Source organism: Rhamphochromis longiceps, linkage group LG8, assembly GCF_057381845.1.
Source record: "Rhamphochromis longiceps isolate RC_006_pf linkage group LG8, R_longiceps_female_GT1.1, whole genome shotgun sequence".
Lineage (NCBI taxonomy): Eukaryota > Metazoa > Chordata > Actinopteri > Cichliformes > Cichlidae > Rhamphochromis > Rhamphochromis longiceps.
In genome coordinates this window covers 31,681,859-31,700,316 of record NC_140564.1, presented here as the reverse complement: position 1 = coordinate 31,700,316, position 18,458 = coordinate 31,681,859, and the positions used below count along the sequence as shown (strand labels likewise).

The 18,458-nt window shown below is 41.1% G+C and overlaps 1 protein-coding gene across 1 annotated transcript in view; it reads left to right on the top strand.

The window, feature by feature from the left end:
* LOC146664060 (corticotropin-releasing hormone receptor 1-like) overlaps positions 1–6,130 on the top strand; it is a 100,606-nt gene extending 94,476 nt beyond the window's left edge. Inside the window, exon 14 of the mRNA XM_085417073.1 lies at positions 1,275–6,130. Coding sequence (XP_085273199.1) covers positions 1,275–1,415 — 141 coding nt within the window. The 3' untranslated portion in view covers positions 1,416–6,130. The remainder of the gene's footprint in view (positions 1–1,274) is intronic.
* Positions 6,131–18,458: the final 12,328 nt, after the last annotated feature.

The window sequence follows — 18,458 nt, the reverse complement described above, 5'->3', positions numbered from 1 at the left end:
TTTTTTCCCCCCAAAAAATAATAAATTGCATGATACATTTTTAAGCAAAAAATGCAAAAAAAAAATGTCTGATGTTGCAAATAATACACAAATGTAAATTCAGATATGCAAATTATTAGTTCTTTTTTTTGTAATTTTGCAATTATTACATTGTTTAGTCTTTAAAGGGTTGACAGCATGTTTGTGATCGTTGTTTTCTGGAGAATGAAGCTGCTGCCAATCAGAAACTTTCCATGTTGTGTTGTATGATGTATCAAAATCTGATTTTATTTTTCTGCATTCAGAATTTCATCAATTTTGAGAAGATCTCCAACACCACTGGCTGGAATACAGCCCCAAACCATGATAAAGTCTCCACTGTGTTTTACAGATGGCTGTAGACACTCAGCCGTACCTCTGTTGTTGCAGCTCTCTCCTGATCTCGTCTGTATTTACTGGCTGTGATTTTAGCCAAAAATCTCCCTCAATAATTTCTGTCACCACTGATTTTCAGTCCAGATCTTATCAGGTCTTTTTCATATTTCTTAAGGATCTGACTTAGATACTGTTCGTCTGCTGTGGATAGTCTCTTGTTTTTTTCTTAGGTCACGTCTTCTTTTTCTTTTCTCCTCCACTTCTTTCTCTTGACAATTTTAAATTGGTTCTATGCTAAGTTGTCTGTTATGTGCAGACACAACAGTGGTGCTTTTTATCCTTAAATAATTTATATCAAATTTAAGTGGCTTAACAAACATAAAGACATTCCTGTGAAAAAGGTCAGGTACATAGACTGGAAATGAGTGAAAAAGAAAAACAAAACAGCAAACAAAATATAAAGAAACAATAAAGAAACAGGGGGTAGCTGAAGACTTTTGCACAGTACTGTGTGTGCATGTATTTAGACTCCTCCCAAAGAGGTCGGTTACCTTGTTAAAATGCTGCAGTCCCATTGCATAACACTGAATCCTGAAACTACAAATCACTGCAGTTTGACTCATTTCACTTCCTGAACGTCGGTCTTTCTGTCAAGTCTGTGAAAAAAGTTAAGGGTGAATTAAAAGGTAGAAAAATAGCCTATCACTCTGAAAATATTCACAGTATGAAGGTAAATAAAAATAAAGTCAGCTGATTCTGCAGCAGTCAGGTGGAGCGACCCACGAGGCAGCGTCTCAGTAAACAGCGTGAGCGTAAAAGAATTAAATCGGCTCAGCTGAACGACCAGTCGGCTGACAGATAATCATTCTTTGTTTTCTTTAATTCCTCGAGCTTATTGTTGTCGGTGTTGTTGTTGACAGGTGCGCTCAGCCGTGAGGAAGCGCTTCCACCGATGGCAGGAGCAGCACTCGATCCGAGCCAGGATGACCCAGGCCATGTCCATCCCCACTTCACCTTCACGGGTCAGCTTTCACAGCATCAAGCAGTCCACGTCGCTATGAAAGAGGAAACCAGCTTTGTCCTACATGCTCGCGCTTTGGGAGAAACCTCCAGCTGTCGTTGTCATCCTTTTCTGCCACATCACTGGAGTAACACTAAAACACTTTCTGCGGCTAGAGATCTAGAGAGAGGCTGCATCAGTCTCCTAAACCTCAGGAGGGACATTACACAGACTTTCAGGAGAAAATGGATGGGTACAGGCGGGAGAGGACATTGCAATGTTTGTGAAAATGGGAGGTTAGTGGATCAAAAAGATGCACGTGACCAAGCTGATGAGTGTGTACTGGAGTTTGAATGTACAGCACTTGTTTAATTGTCTGTCGTTTCCCCGCTGGCACTTTGTTTTTGCTAACATCGCCATCACGATTGAGGATTTATGCTCCTGGACTGCACCGAGCTGGATTCCATCTCAGCGGAGTCATGTGCTAGCAGGGGCCAGTGACTAAGTCGTTACTTATCCTGAGATTTTATTTTAAGTTTTTATTTTTCTCTCAAGCAGCTGTCTGCTTCTGGTGTTTGTTTATTTGATGTTGTGCTTTCTTCCTCTGTTCTCAGCTCGGTGCGCTCGTGCTGCTTTCATCGACTTTCCAGGAAGGTTAAACACATTCCATAATTCCTACCTGAAGAGTTTTGTTCCAGAAAAAACAGACACATTTACAGCTTTTACAGCTTTGAGTAACCTCCAAGTGACCCTCTGGGGACATTTATGACCCTACGTGTATATTTCTGTGACAACTTTAATTGTTTTCTGTAAGAAGTGGCCCATTGGGATGGCAGTGTTTGTCTTCTATTTACATTTTCCACCTTTTATCGCTGCATTGTGACAGTAACAGACTAAGAACAGCGTGATTTAGTGCTGCAGAAGCCCAATAATGCAATGAAAACAGCTCAGCTGATGGAAAAAATTCAGGTTAACTCCCATAATTTCTTACCTCTTAACACTTTAGAATATTGGTCATAGAGAAAGGAAACATAGTATGATGTTATAAAGATATAATCTAGCCTTTAAAACAATTTATTCCAGTATAGAATCTAATGGGGTCATAAATGACCCTACTCAGTCACTTTAGTGGTTATAGTAGCTCAGCTACCTGAGGTTTAAGGTTACTGTCAGTTAGTCTCACATCATTCATCTCCTTTCTGAGCTCAGGTGACTTCTTAGTCGAGCACAAAGAGTGAAAGTGGAGGAAATAGCCTTTTACTGCAGAATAATTACATGGCTTAACTCTCGCTTAAAGCACAAGCTATGATGTGTATGTTTCTATTGATGTACAGATTAAACAGGCGGGTCGATACACGATAATTAGGGCGGCGTAGGGTGGCTGTGGTTGAGATGATGGAGGTATGTCCACTAATTGAATTTAAAAACCTCCTCCTCACATACAAAGTCCTGGATGATCAGGCCCCATCATATCTTAAAGTCCTCTGAGCACCGCATTATCCCAATAGAGCACTTCACACTCAGTGAAAAGAACCTTGAGACGACTGTTTCTGTGAATTGGCGCTATATATGTAGGATTTAATCTAACTGAAGTAATTGCAGGGTTAGCTGTCCAGTCTTCAGCTCCCCCTATAATAAAACCCTGGACTGAAATGGCATGTGATAAAAATCTGCTGGATAAGCGAATTCCATTCAGCTTCATAAGTGCATATTTCTATATATAGCTAGCCTTTGCCCCTTTGACTACAGCTGCTGTGCCAAGTAAGGCTAATCACTTCCTGGCTTTAGCTCACATTGGGGCAAAATATGGTCAGAACGTCCCTACAGACCATTTCAATCTGACCCCAAACAGAGGAAAATTGAATAAGAATCAGCACTCAAACATCTCAAGGTGATTGTCTGCTATGACTGTGTGTGGTTATCAAATGCTGACACAACATTTAGTTGGAATTTTCTTTTATTGTAACCTGTAACAATGGTTTCTATTCAGCTACAGAGACGTGTAGCCTTTCTTCTAATTTATCTTACTGATCATTTATGGTGCCCGTCTCTGCGCCTGCAGATCTGCCTCAGTAATAATTGGTAGAGGGTTTTTTGTGCCGATTTGACCTACTTTGGCCTGAGAGGTTGGCTGCATTCAGACCATCTCTGAATCACGTGTGATGACCTGAATTTGGCTAAGATGTAGATCTGGTTCAGCTTCAGACTCATTGGGACTCTTGGGTGTCTCTTTGGCTGTGATTTTACTCCTGGCACACTGGTTCTGGACCATTTTGAAGCCAGACCAGTTTGGATACATGTGTACTCGGAAAGTGCACACATGGCATATTTTGTTTTCTATACACACACACGCACACAGTAACCATGCATGTATCTCACATATTCTCATCATCTTATCCAAACTAAATTTACCTAGAAAGAATAAACCTTTGTGGGCAGAAAAACAATATTAACATTAGAAAGTTAATGTGGCAACATACATTCAATTCTAGATATAAGAAAGACTTTTTTTTAAATTAACCCACTTTCAAAAGATCAAATGTTTAATTATTTAATTTAGAAATAATTAGTATAATACCTGTGAAACTATTTATATTTTCTCTCTGGCACTTACCTCTAGAAAAACATAAGTCTAAGCATAAGAGAAGCAGCTACTAAATGCTTCACTGTGTTCACCAACTCTGTTTGTTTACATCTGAAAGAAACAAAAGAAACAGAAAAACCAAAAGAATCAGAATATTTAAAACCCAAAACTATGACCTGAAAGTTCCTCAAAAAGAGATTTTTAGAGATGTAACCACAGGACCAGTGTGAGTGACAACATGTTTCACATTACTTGGACACACAATACATTTAATTTTGTGGCACTTTAAATCAAATTAAGCGTCGTGTTAGTTCAGGTCACGAAGTGATTAAAGTCTCTGCGGCATCCCGCATGGTTTTCTTTTACACATCCTGTTGGTTAAACCTCTCAGAGCCCACAGTTTCACTCTTTCAGCCTGCATGTAGTTGCTGTGAATCTGCAAGCCACTTTGCAACCAGTCATGTCATGGAAAGATTCTGCATTAGTGGTCCTTTTAGTGCAGAGACTTTCACAAAGTATAAAAACTGTGCAGTGAGAATGAGTGGACCACGTGTTCAGCAGTTCCTTTATTGCTTGTAAGTTAGTTAGTTGTTATATTTTTTACTTGTCAGGGACCAGGCACAAAAGGATTGAACTCATATGAGAAAAGATGCCTTATACTGGATTTAGCTACAAGCACTTTAAATAAATACAATATTAAACAAGCCTATACTACAAATGCAGATAAGAACTACAAGATAATCAAATGTACAAGCTTCTTCTTCTTTAGTGGATCATCTGCTTCCATTTCACTCTTTCTGTAGCATCCACCTCTGTCACATGACCCCCCTCACAACACCCATGAATCTTCACTGCAGTCTGTGCTGTTCGTCCTGCCTGGCAGCTGCCCTGTCCGGACTGTCTCGGCATTGCCTCACTAAGTTCCCATCCAAACACCTCAATCTGATGTACTTATTTCTAATCCTTTTCATGCTGGATTCTTCTAATGATAAGTACAGTTTCCACCGGCACCCTGTTAGCCAACAGCATCAGGGGTGGTCATTTATCCACCCCGGACCCTGACTCATTATGAGTCACGTGTTTGATTTGACTGCCCTTTCTGACGCAACCCTTCACATTTATCTGGGCTTGGGACAGGAAGTACGCAGTGTTGTGCTCGGCAGTGGCAGCAACAGGTATAAATGACCACAGATATGATTTCAACTGAGTCGAAAATAACAAGAAAGCTGGGAGAGAAGGTGGGTTGTAAAGCAGCTTTTACATGTCCAAAGTGCTATGCTCAAAGTGTCACCCATTTGAAAGCAAACCAAGTTAAAATTATCAGTCAGAATTTAGTTTAAAAAAAAGGAATAATCTTTATAGAAAGCAAATGAAATGATCAAGTTTTACAAGTTTTAGTCAGACCACCGCCGCCTCCGATGGTCTTTGTGGAACAAAACTCTTCAGCTGATCAAAGAGACTTAATAGATCGACTCGACCAGCAAGCAAAGGGTTCCTCCATTCAGGGTGGTGTTTATACTCATTCACACCTTTCTGTGGCGTTCGATTGACTTGAACACTTGCAGTAACTGTATTTACTGATGACCTGTAAATATATAAATATCAGAGGTGAGTGTGATGGGAGGGGGCTTTAAAATCCACGAATAGAAACCAAAAACACAAACCACACACTGTAAATCATATGGGCACATTTTCCATGTGATCAGCAATTCACAGTCCACATTCCTATGATACCAGTATGCCTAGCACCTGTGCATTTTTATGAGAAAATTGTATATGAACCTTTTCTTTTTGTCACCCTATTATTATAATTTTTTTACCCCTTGTAAGTGATGTGTGAGCTCTGGTTGTGATAAAAAAAAAAGTCAAATTATTTTAAGTAATTGAGTTTTACATGATGCTGATCATCACTTGTAACAGAGCAGCTGCTTTCAGCTTGATTCCAGCCTTTTGTGGTGGAGAAAATTCAAATTAAACGAAAGAAACGTGTAGTCGTCATGCAATTGTGCTAGGAATTTTCAAAATAAAAGTTTTACATCAGCAAGAATAAGAAATATAGAAACCATGCAAAGAGAATCTTCATCGTTTTGTGGTACGTATACGGTGGTCAATGAAAAATCACAATGTCATTCAAATTATTATTTATTGTTATTTATTTTCAATATTGTTATTTTCATACTTGAAAAAAATGTCAAGCGATAATAAACTGTCTGTTGCATTTGACTGAATGAAAAATTGAAGAGATTTATTTATAGACCAGTTTTTCTGAAAACAAGCCTGTAAAAAAAAAAAAGACACCATTACCCGCGATGGAGACTCCGGATCACACAGCCATTTGTCTCCACAGTCCCCCGAGACGAAAGCAAAGAAAGAAAACACATCCTGAGTATCGTGTGATCCTCTTAAGCTTTGTGTGTGAGTCTCGAAGGGGAGCACAGCCCAAATCTGGCTTTTAAATAAGATCCTTCTGCCCAAGTGAACATTCACCATTTTCTGGGTATGAGAAGGGAGGGGTCTTTGTGTGTGCACTAAAACACAAAGAAAGGACCACAGAAGTCGACTTTAACAGTATTCACCATGATGCACTATTGCTTAATTGAATGCAAACACTTAAAGAGAACAGGAAGGTTAGTCGTTGCCTGCGGAGCGGCTTTTGGGGGGACGATTACTCTGTCATCTCATGGATTCACTCTTCCACTCAGGGCTTCTAGCTTTGGGAGAGTTACTCATATTCGCAGTTCCAGATAAAACTACAGTCAGCATGATTCAATTTCCTATTCTCATTACTTCTTGTCATGATTACATACTGACTGTTTATGTGGAGAAGCATCAAAGTGCTGTAGTAAACAAGTTTTGGCCTTTTTCTTACATGTGCACAAATTTACAGTTTATGGCATAAACACTGGAAAACAAATGAAATTCTGTGAAATATGAGACATGAGTACATTATAGACTGTATACAAAAGATGGACGTGGCCACTGTGACGTCATACATTGGTTTCTGAAATCCTGTTTTCAAACCTTGACTTTAGGATTTTGCTTAATAGCAGGTTGTTACTTCTGGAGGGTGGAGTACTAAATTATTAACTAATGCTAGTAAGGTTAGCAATATAGGCTAAAGAAAGAACATCACACACACAGCGGTGCTTGCTAGCTAGTACCATTACAACAAAAATAATATAATTTAACTCACTTATATTGGAGTAATAGACCTTTTGGACAGTTGGTAGAATTAGGGACACCACACAGTCAGTTTATTATTCACACTATTTTTGTCTGCATGTTTTAGTAAATGGTAAATGGCCTGCATTTGTAGCGCTTTTCTAGTCCCTAAGGACCCCAAAGCGCTTTACACTACATTCAGTCATTCACCCATTCACACACACATTCACACACTGGCGATGGCAAGCTACATTGTAGCCACAGCTGCCCTGGGGCACACTGACAGAGGCGAGGCTGCCGGACACTGGCGCCACCGGGCCCTCTGACCACCACCAGTAGGCAAACACGGGGTTAGTATCTTGCCCAAGGATATTTGGCATGCAGCGAGGAGGCAGCCTGGGATCGAACCACCGACCTTCTGATTAGTGGCTGACCTGCTCTGCCACCTGAGCTACAGCCACCCAGTATTCTTATTTCCTCTCATGTTGGTTTTTTGAAGCAAACAATACAAGTGGAAGTCTTTGAGAAAACAGCTTTCTGACTTCAAGTCTGTTAAGTCCATTTTGCAAATGGTATCCTGCACAATGGTATCCTTGGTGCACAATGGCACCAAGTATCCTGCGTGTGCAGGATACTTGGTGCCTGAGAGTTTATTTGTGCTGTAAAGTTTGACATTCTAACATGGTAGTCTATGGGGATTGGCAGGCTTATGGAGACAGCCTCAAGTGGTTATTGGAGTTTTTCTTTAGGTATTTCTATAGGGCTTTGGAGCGTGATGTCACGGGGGTGGGCGTGGAAAGGATTTTGGCCCGATCCGCCATTTTGGGGGTCTAAGTAAGGAGCGAAAGCATAGCCATGGTTCGTACTTGCTGTGTGGTCGGCTGCAATGTTCGATCTTACGACCGGCACGGGAATAAGTTTCGATTGTCTTTTTATGCTTTCCCAACCTGGAAGCAACATGAAGGAGCTCATGTATCGGATATTACCAAACGAAGGCGCCGAGCCTGGATAGCAGCCGTGAGACGAGCTGATATCAAGTTCTGTTACGTCTCCAGATATCAGTTGGTGTGCTCAAGACATTTTCATTCCAGTAAGTTCTAAATATGTTCACATCACACTTTATAGCTGAATAATATTATCGTTGGTGGTCTCGGAAGTTATAGAAATTGTGATCAAACATCGAATGGAGTGACTTGATTGGTTGATGTAAAGACAATAAATGAAATGAGACAGGAAGGACACAAATTGGCGATAACTATTCTTCCCGCCCCATGAAGGACACCTGGATTGGCTGGAGGACTGTTTACTTAGCCTGATAGGCCGAAGGACACTGTCTCAGCTAAACTATGGACACGCACACACACACACTTACACTGATAAGCACTCACTCATCCCCCTCCCTTTCCAACGCCTTCGATGCTTGTGCCCTACCGGGGATGATAGCAGTCAACTGGACCAGCACAGATGCTGCAGGACCGGATGCGCTGTCTACGCCGGCTCTCTCTTACCCTTTACCCGCCCTGTTGCTTGTCTCGTGTTTCTATGGTGTATTGATAGTCATGTGCTTTTGTGCTGAGGTGTTTTTTCTTTTATCAAACTGTTCTCCCACTAGGAGCTCAGTCTGAGTGGAGTTTTTTTTCTCCTCCTCTTACCTCATGTAGTGTATTTTCGTTGTTTTTTTCCTATCAGCCTACCTTCTGACATGTCTGCCCAATGTGATGTTTGTGTAAAGTTGGTCAGAAGGTTCCTTTGTGAGTGCGCATGCGCCATTAGCGTGCTGCCTGCTGTAACCCCTAATTTCCCTCGGGATGAATAAAGTATTCTGATTCTGATTCTGATAATTTACCCAATTATCAATGTGTTAACTTGCATGTACTTTACAAGTATGGGCATATAATATGATAACGATATTTTAGCAGTTAAATGATAAATGTGTAACATTAATTATGGTGGGGGGTGGAAAATGGCTATTTCACTCGATGCACTCCAGCTGACTTACTTTGACGACGTACTCAGAGTTTGGCGGCTTGAAAATAGCCAAATCTTACACCCAGCCAAATTCAAATTCAAATTTTATTTGTCACGTACACAGTCATACACAGTACGATATGTAGTGAAATGCTTGGACAACTGCTCGTGACCTAAAGAAAACAAAAAAGGAAAAGGCTATGAATAAGATAGGAAATAAATATGAAAAATTAAAAAGGGTAAATTTAACTAGGAAGGAATAAAATATAAATTAAGGTTAAAAATGAAATAACTGTACAACACAAATTAGAATGAAGGGTAAATTTAACTGGGAAGGAATAAGATAAAATATATAAATTAAAGTTGAAAATAAAATAACTGTACAACAAAATACACAATACACAATATAGAACTATATAAGAATGTATGAAGAAATCTAAATATAGATAAATATATACACAATAACAGCAGCTGTACAAGTATTAACCGGAAATGAAGAATATAGTGACCAGTGTTGTGCAAAAAAACAATGTGTGCAAAAACAATGTCCAGAAAGTCCAGTGTGTGTGTAAGAACCATATGTGTGGGTCAGTACTGTGTGGTGGTGTGATTGAGAGACCGTATCGCCTGCGGGAAGAAGCTCCTCCTCAGTCTCTCTGTGTTGGTCTTCAGGGAGCGGAATCGCTTTCCTAACCTCAGCAGAGAGAACAGTCTGTTTTTGGGATGGCTGAGGTCCTTCACGATCTTCCTGGCCTTGGTCCGGCACCGCCTGCTGTAGATTGAGTGCAGGTCAGGGAGCTCGGAGCGGATGGTGCGCTCAGCTGACCGCACAACCCTCTGTAGAGCTCGTCTGTCCTGCATGGTGCTGTTCCCGAACCAGGTTAAGATGTTTCCCGCCAGGATGCTCTCTATGGTGCACGAGTAAAAGTTCCTGAGCACCTTGGAGGGCAGTTGGAAGTCTCTCAAGCGTCTGAGGTGGTAGAGACGCTGTCGGGCCTTTTTCACCACGGTGTTGATGTGACAGGACCATGACAGGTCCTGCGTGATGTGAACTCCAAGGTATTTGAAGCTGTCCACTCTCTCCACTGGGCACTCGTTGATGACGGGGGTCTGGTAGTTCCTCTCCTGCTTAGTGCTGAAGTCCACTATCAGCTCCTTTGTCTTACTGACGTTTAGAAGGAGGTTGTTCCTCTGGCACCAGTTCTCCAGATTCCTAATCTCCTTCAGGTAGGCCGTCTCGTTGTTATCAGAGATCAGGCCCACCACGACGGTGTCGTCAGCAAACTTGATGATGGTGGTGGAGCTGGTAGTGGCCACACAGTCATATGTGTACAAAGAGTACAGCAGGGGGCTCAGAACACACCCCTGGGGGGCTCCAGTGCTGAGAGTGGTGGAGGCTGAGACATGTCTGCCCATCCTTACTGCCTGTGGTCTGCCAGTTAGGAAGTTGGAGATCCACTGACACATAGATGAGCTGAGTCCCAGATGCTCCAGCTTGGTGGTGAGTGTGGAGGGAATTATGGTGTTAAATGCAGAGCTGTAGTCTATGAAGAGCATTTTAACATAATTCCCCCTTCTAGTGTCCAAGTGAGTGAGTGATGTGTGGAGGAGATGAGAGATGGCATCGTCTGTGGAACGATTTGGACGGTAAGCGAACTGTAGTGGGTCCAGTGTGTCTGGTAGTGAAGAAATGATGAAGTCTCTGACCAGGCGTTCAAAGCACTTCATCACTACTGAGGTGAGGGCTACAGGGCGATAGTCATTGAGAGAAGCAGGGTGGGGTTTCTTCGGGACAGGAACAATGATGGACTCTTTGAAGCATGTGGGGATCACCGACTGAGATAAAGAGATGTTGAATATCTCAGTGAACACAGGAGCTAGCTGGTATGCGCAGTCTCTTAGGATACGACCTGGGATGCCGTCTGGTCCTGCTGCTTTCCTGGTGTTCACTCTTTTGAAGGCTCTCCTTACTTCATGCTCGGAGATGACGAGCACGTTTCCGGTGCTGGCAGTATCTTCCTGTCTGCAGCCGTTAGCGCCGCTAACACTAGCATTGTTGGAGACCTTAGCTGCAGCCTCGAAGCGAGCATAGAAAATGTTCAGCTCGTCTGCCAGAGTCACGGCCGCGTTCATCATACCGGTTGTTGGTGCTTTATAGTCCGTTATTGTCCTTAGTCCCCACCACAGGCTCCTAGAGTCACTCTGTTGGAGTTGTGACTCTAGTTTCCTCCCGTAGCGCTGCTTCGCCTCTTTCACCGCCCTCCGCACGTTATATGTATGCCATTTGTAAATTGGATGTGCGCCTCCAGTGACTTGTAATTACGAAACTGGTTCGCTGTGTAAGCGCTTACTCCACAAACAAGATACGTGAAGATATCGGGGTAGGACAGTGGCGGTAAGTCGTCTGGGTCTTTACTCCACTGCCGTATTTCAAATGGGTCCAGATTTGTGATGCACTCTATTTTTTTTCAAGTACCGCTGCTTCGCCTCTGGACGCAATCGGTCTCTATACCGTCCGTTTTCTTTTGAGCTGCTTTTAAGCATCTTTCTTGTCGTCGTCGTTCCAACACAGTGTGTTTGTTTTGATTCGTAGACCCCGAAAATGGAGCTGCGCTCCCACAATGCATTGCGGCGTGACGTCAACTCCAAAGCCCTATAGAGATTGACAGACCACGTGACTTTCGCACATTGCATGCCGGGAACTCGTGGCAAAACAATCCAAGTACCGCATCAAACGCAAGCATTTGCAGCACCGCAAAACATTCTTGGTTTTTCTTTGCCCCCCAAAAAAGTTATGTAGAAAACGAAGGAGAACAATGCCGGTCCGTACAAAGACAGACTCGACGAAAAGGCAAAGAAAAGATACGGGGGAAAAATCAAAGGAGTGAAAGGGTCAGACCCTTACGAGCACACAGAGTGGACAAAAGACGTTAGCGTGCTGCCCAACTTTCACCACGCTCAGATTTGTAATTATACGGTTCGTGGAGTGAGTGCATACACTCATGAAGTTTAGTAACTTCCGGTCACTGCAACAAGCCCAGGTACAGTTTACCGACGGATGGGTGCAGGACCTTGAAATGCACCGTGTAGAACAAAAGACCATCGTACGTATCATAAGTTTACCAGTCTCACAAATCGTCTTCATAAATACACATTCGTTAACCGTTTATTAATAGGACCTTTGAGCTCAACGGTAATTAATTAGTAGTGGAAATAATTTCTGGTTCGCATCACAGAAATGTAGCAGTGACAATAATACTGTATGCTGTAATCGCACTGGACAATTAGTGATACAAAAAACCTGTTTTACCCTGTGAATAAAAGTATATGTTTTTGTCAATGTACCATAATAACAGAAGCGAAACGCAATATTGTGTCAGGTCAATTCACTATTTATGCACAATAAACAAAGGAGCATAGCGCGACAATTTCTGTTCAGCGCCAGACTTGCTTGTAATTGTATCACCAATTATGTTAAGAAAAATGACGCATTAACTACCACAGCAGACTGACCTTTGTGTAAATGCTTGGAGCAGACTAACCTGTGAGCTGGAGGGTTCTGAGACGTTATATTTGGTCTTTGAATGGCTGCAATCCAGGCCATCCGTCGGCTCTTTGTTACTTCGGAAACATGGCTCGAACAATTTCTCTTCAACGACGTAATCCGATAACAACCGATCTCTTTACCCGTCGGCTTCCCGTGGCTGTCATGCGACCGGCTATTGCAGTTAATAATACAACAGCTTCTTGACATTTTTTGTGTTTCTTTTTATTGCTGTGTAACTGATTTCAATTGAAAGCCTGCGTGCGCTAGTACCTCTTGCCACGAGTTCCCAGAATCCTTTGCGGTTTTAGCCCTGAATGAGGTCACATTTTCAATCTCTATACAACAGTGTGCATATTTGTACTAAAATTATATAACTTTTTTTTAAATTAAAAATACAGCCTAAAGCTTTCATAGTAGGAAGACTCCAAACAGACACAGGAAAAAGTCCAAAAAGCCAAATCCTCATTCCAAAAAATGGTGGTCATGCACTGTGGTCAGGTAGACAGCATGCACGGCAAACCAGCTGAGGAGCATAAAAAGGCAAACATCCATTAAGCCGGTTCAAAAGGACGTAAAAGCTGCTGCATATTTTGACTGCAAAGAAAACAAGATGAGTTTGGGCAAACTTGTGTGTGGATTTTCCCGTTTTTAAATAAAATTAAAACATCATACCTGGAAGAACTCTTTGGATCTGGAAGCATAAAAGTGTTCAGCAAACCAATGTTTACCCTGTTTTACTTGATGAGGTTTTGTGAGCCTTTGACTTAAGGCTCACAAGATCATCCATCACCTGGAATATTTCCATCTAACAAGTGAGCCTTGTCAAAAATTAGCTGGCAGGATTTCTTGACTTCTTAATTAGACCATTAGTCAGCAAAGAGCCCTGTTCTACTTCTAAAGTAATCAATGTTATGGCAAGAGCCACTCAGCAAAATAAAGACACGCACCAGTGCATCGTTACTGAAAGACTTCAGGGTAGGTCCATCCAGAAAATTGAATGCGATAATTTCTTCAAGTACAAAACGGCATCAAACTCTGTGATTCTCACGAGGACTGCTTCAGGAAAAGAGGACCAACAGTTCAGCACAGTTACAGAAATCAGCAGTTAATAACACTTCAAATGAGAGCCCTCGTCAAATGCTCCCCAGAGCTCAACATCAGAAAACTGTGTGAATCAGTCCTTCACGGAGGAGAGGAGCGAACTGCTGGGACCAGAAAGCACATAGACAGAACATCAGAGCAGAGACTTTCGGTTTCAGCTTTGTCTTTCTGAGAGGCAGAAAGAGGTAAACCGATAATTACAAAGGAGTATTAGGGCCACGTTAAGAAAATAAATATATTATTGATCACGTTGAGAATAAAGTTGAAATGTGGAGATTAAAGTTCCATCCATCCATTCGCTACCGCTTATCCTTTTCAGGGTCGCGGGGGGGTGCTGGAGCCAATCCCAGCTGTCATAGGGCGAGAGGCAGGGTACACCCTGGACAGGTCGCCAGTCTGTCGCAGGGCTAACACACAAGGACAGACAACCATTCACACCTAGTGGCAATTTGGATTATCCAATTAACCTATCCCCACAAACTGCATGTCTTTGGACGGTGGGAGGAAGCCGGAGTACCTGGAGAGAACCCACGCAAACACGGGGAGAACATGCAAACTCCACACAGAAAGACCCCGGCCTGATGGTGGAATTGAACTCAGGACCTTCTTGCTGTGCAGCAACAGTGCTAACCACCGTGCCACCGTGCTGCCCTGAGATTAAAGTTGTTGTATCAAATTGTCTTGGGTAGATGAGGTGGTGAAATCGTACTTCAGAATCAGTAACAAGAAAGGAAATTATTTTTCCTTAAGCACATGAACACAGTGGTAAGTATGAGAACGCTGAAATAAAAACCCTCACAAACTTGAAACAGCTGCCTGGATTGATACAAAATGAAATGGCTGCCAGTGGACAGATGCAAGGATAGAGACGGTTGCACTCTTGTGCAATAAAGAGGGTGTATGTTGTATCACAAGACACGATAAGGCAGCTGATCAGTTTGCTTCACTAACTCATCTACACGGGACATTTTGTAGAGGCAGCCACGGCAGTTGATACACTTGAAACTTGAAGCCTCCTTAAATGTATCGTTCCACAATTTACCCCAAAATTCTTTTATTCTTGTTATTTTTTTCATTTCTCCTGAAACAAAACTATGATTTATACCTTTGCTTATTATAATCTCACATATTCAATTCCTACACTTTCAAATAAGCACAAGTGGGAATCTGTCTCAACCTTTCACAACAAAAGAACTGGAGGACAATCGATAACTCTGCATGTCTGCCACTTTCTGTATTTAAAACCGTGCCAATCACATTGTGGGTCAATAGGTAATTCTGTGCAGCCAGAAATCAATCAGACTTTGAGAAGTTTAATACCAATTGAAATGGAGTCTCGAAAGTCTCCATAGATGTTGGGATTTGTGTGAAATCATATCACATATGGCTCCAGTGAAAGGCTGGATAAATGATGTCAGACACTGTTTGCCGTATTGGAATGTGAAGAGTTTAGTCATCTTGCATCTTAAAGGAAAACAAAAGTGTACATTACCCAGATGACCCTGGGAGCTTTGTCCCATTAGAGCCAGCTGTCATGACAGCTGGCTCTCGGGGGTGCATTTATATGCATGAGAGGTAAGTTCATAACACAGTTAGGAAAAGCACCCGCAGTCCAGATGTAAACAATATAACTTTGTTAAGCTCATTTTCCAGTGAATGACTTCAGCTTAGACCAATATTAAAATGCTTCCTGTTGTGTTTAATCACCTTACTCCTGATGCTTTTGGACTTCACCTGTTAATAAGTCAAAAATATGGACCACACTTACACTGATGTATAAGTTCATTTCTTTAACCCTCATGTGACCAAGTTGTTTTAGTGACTGAAATTACTGAAGGAGGTCATGTATGAGCTCATTATAATTTAATTAAGAATGGCTTTTGATTGGTTCTGTGTGTGCATTTAAAAACAACTCCAGTGTGATGTAAATTCAACCTTTGAGAGCCTATAAAACCTAAGCCAAGGTACAGGTGCCAAAAACTGCAGTTCCTCTAATGGCCTCTTGAGGCTTGCTATAAAAGTGAGTCAGTCCCCATAGACTCCTGTGTTAAAATGTCCAAATTTACAGCAGAAATAAACATGTTTACAGCCTTGTGCAAAAAGCATTTTTGGCCTCCATGGATAGTTTTCACCCTCATAAATACTTTATAGCTGTAAGGGTTTTTTGTTAACTCACCCACATGGATAATGGTAAGGCTTAAAGTTGGGAATGTGGTTGCTTTCATTAGCAGTTAGCTGTAGCTGATCTGTGCTTTCTAAGCCCAACCTACGCTAACTGTAGCCCCCAAACTGGAACTTTTGACTGTGCTTATGCTGTTGGTGACCATGGTGACCATATCTGAGCATTTTAATTGAATTATCTGATAAAATAATGGAGTCTGGTGTGTTGTAAACACTTCAGTTATTTTAAGTCAAGCAAGCTATCTCCATCTTTTATGTACAGTCGACACTAAACACTGAAGTTGTTCAGCAAACTCATAATTCATATTAAATAAAGTAAAAGAGACCCATCGTCATCAAATATAGTGTTGCATCTCCAAGTAAAGTTTTAGCATTTTTCCTACTCTTTTGTGACTTTTTTAGGAATGGATGTGTTATCGGTATTGAGATGAGCATTTGCATAATGTTCATCTTTGCGCAGATGGAGCGGTCTGCTGTCTCATACCTGTATTACCTTCAGACTGAATCCACAGACTCTGACAAATCTAAAAATATCGTTGAGAATAAGAACAAGAAAAACTTTCATATCTTCCCCCAAAGGGAAACGTCTCTGTAACTGCTGGAAAAAATTGTGGAAGCTGTTCTAAAATTAAATTGAAAAGGATCTAATTACAATTTACAAATTAAAATTCAGCAGAAAAAAAGAGTACTGCTGATGAAATTGGACTTTCTGTGAGGAGTCTTTGACTGCTCTTCTGGGTGTGAGATGGATTTTAATGAGCATTTTTCTGTTCATTAGTATTATAGATGAAAATATCCTTTTAATGAAGAATATGCTGCAGAGCGGTCTGAGAAAAGTGATTATACAGAGTTAAATCTACCTAAAGAGGCGTTTAAGGGAGAAAAATGTGGGAATTTAATATATTTTAGCTCAATAAATACAGATTTAAGTAAAGGATTATATCACACTGTTTTGTAGCTGAATGCACTTATAATTTTTCCTGTGGTTAACTGTAACTGCAAACTGCTGTAAGTAAATGTAGATGCCGTTTTAATGGCATAAAAAGGTAACAGAACTGAATTTCATCCCCCTACACATGTTTAAGACTTGCCATGCATGCAGTAGGGCATTATATGCTTGGATGCTGATTATAAAAGCAAATTAAAAGTAGCACATTTGTGCATAGTGAATATCTGAGTGACCATTTTACAGGTTCTAGCTTCAGTCCGGTGATGTGTTATGTCTCAGCTCCATCTAGTGTTATTTCCATATAACTACATTTACATGTTGCTATCAGATGAACCACCGATGTTTAAAATGAGGTAAAGAAGGTGAACTTTCCAGAGGATTAAGTGAAACATCCTCCTCAGCATCAGAGCATTATGATGACAGTATCCTGAAGACTAATGGTGTTAATTCTCAGTTAACTCTCCCTAAGTTGGTGTTAAATGCAGATAGACAGAGCCCCAAACCATTTAAATGTCAAAACAAAAAGATTTTGTGACAGCCTCCTATTAGGTTTCCTGTTTCTATCACCGCATGAAGAAAAACTCGATTTCGTCAGCTGTTCTTACTTTGTTGAATTACTGTAACTTGCATTTTATGAAAATTAGGGGGTTTTTTTGGTGGGTGGCTGTAGCTCAGGACATAGAGCTCATGGTTTGATTCCTGTATCCCTGTACTGAAGTATCCTTGAATGTAATACTGATGCAAGTGAACCCCTGAGTGTGAATGTAAATGAGAAAAGCTTGTGTTAATGGGTGAATGTGGTCAGTTGTATAAATCACTTTGAGAACTCGAGTAGAAAATTGCTCTACAAGAACCAGCCCACTTACTAATGCATTATTTTGAGGAACATATTTTTATTAAACTGGTTTATTTATTTGACCCATTTAAATCAAACTGGACTTTATGCACTTTTATTACTTGCTATAGCACTCTGGTAGACCACCACTGTTCTCTGTATGCAGCTAAACGGTCATTCCTGTACGTCTATGTAAACCTTAGACTGATTTAGAATCAGTACAGCACTCACACATGTTTATTTATTGATCTGATCATAAAGTTTCGCTGAAGTTTTTTTAATTTGTTTATCTGTTTTAACCCTGTTGAAATGATGTTAACACTGTATTTATCTGATTGTTTAAGTTTAGAGTTGTTACAATCTCTGCTGCCCTCTTGTTGGCATATCTTTAGAAAAATCTCCTGCACAAATAAAGGATGTGACAAATAATAATAAATAAAACATGAACTTCTTGTGCCACTGTACATAATCTAAATGTGTGTATGTGAGGCTGGGTGGAAGGATGAGCTGAAATGAAGGTGGAAAGGTTGCAGAAAAGACAAAGAAAAGGAAGAATTGAGAAAACTGAAAAGGTGAAAAAGACAAAAACAATGATAATGCAGCTGGAAAATGTGAGCATGTCATGTGAATAATAAAGTGTTTCATAGTGCAGTGAAGTCCATGTAAGGTCCTGTTTAAAATTTGGTGGATGATTTCAAGAAATTTGACTGGCCAGTAATGTATCCAGGCTGTCACACATCCAACACGGTCTCAGAACAGGACCTCTTCTTCTTCTTC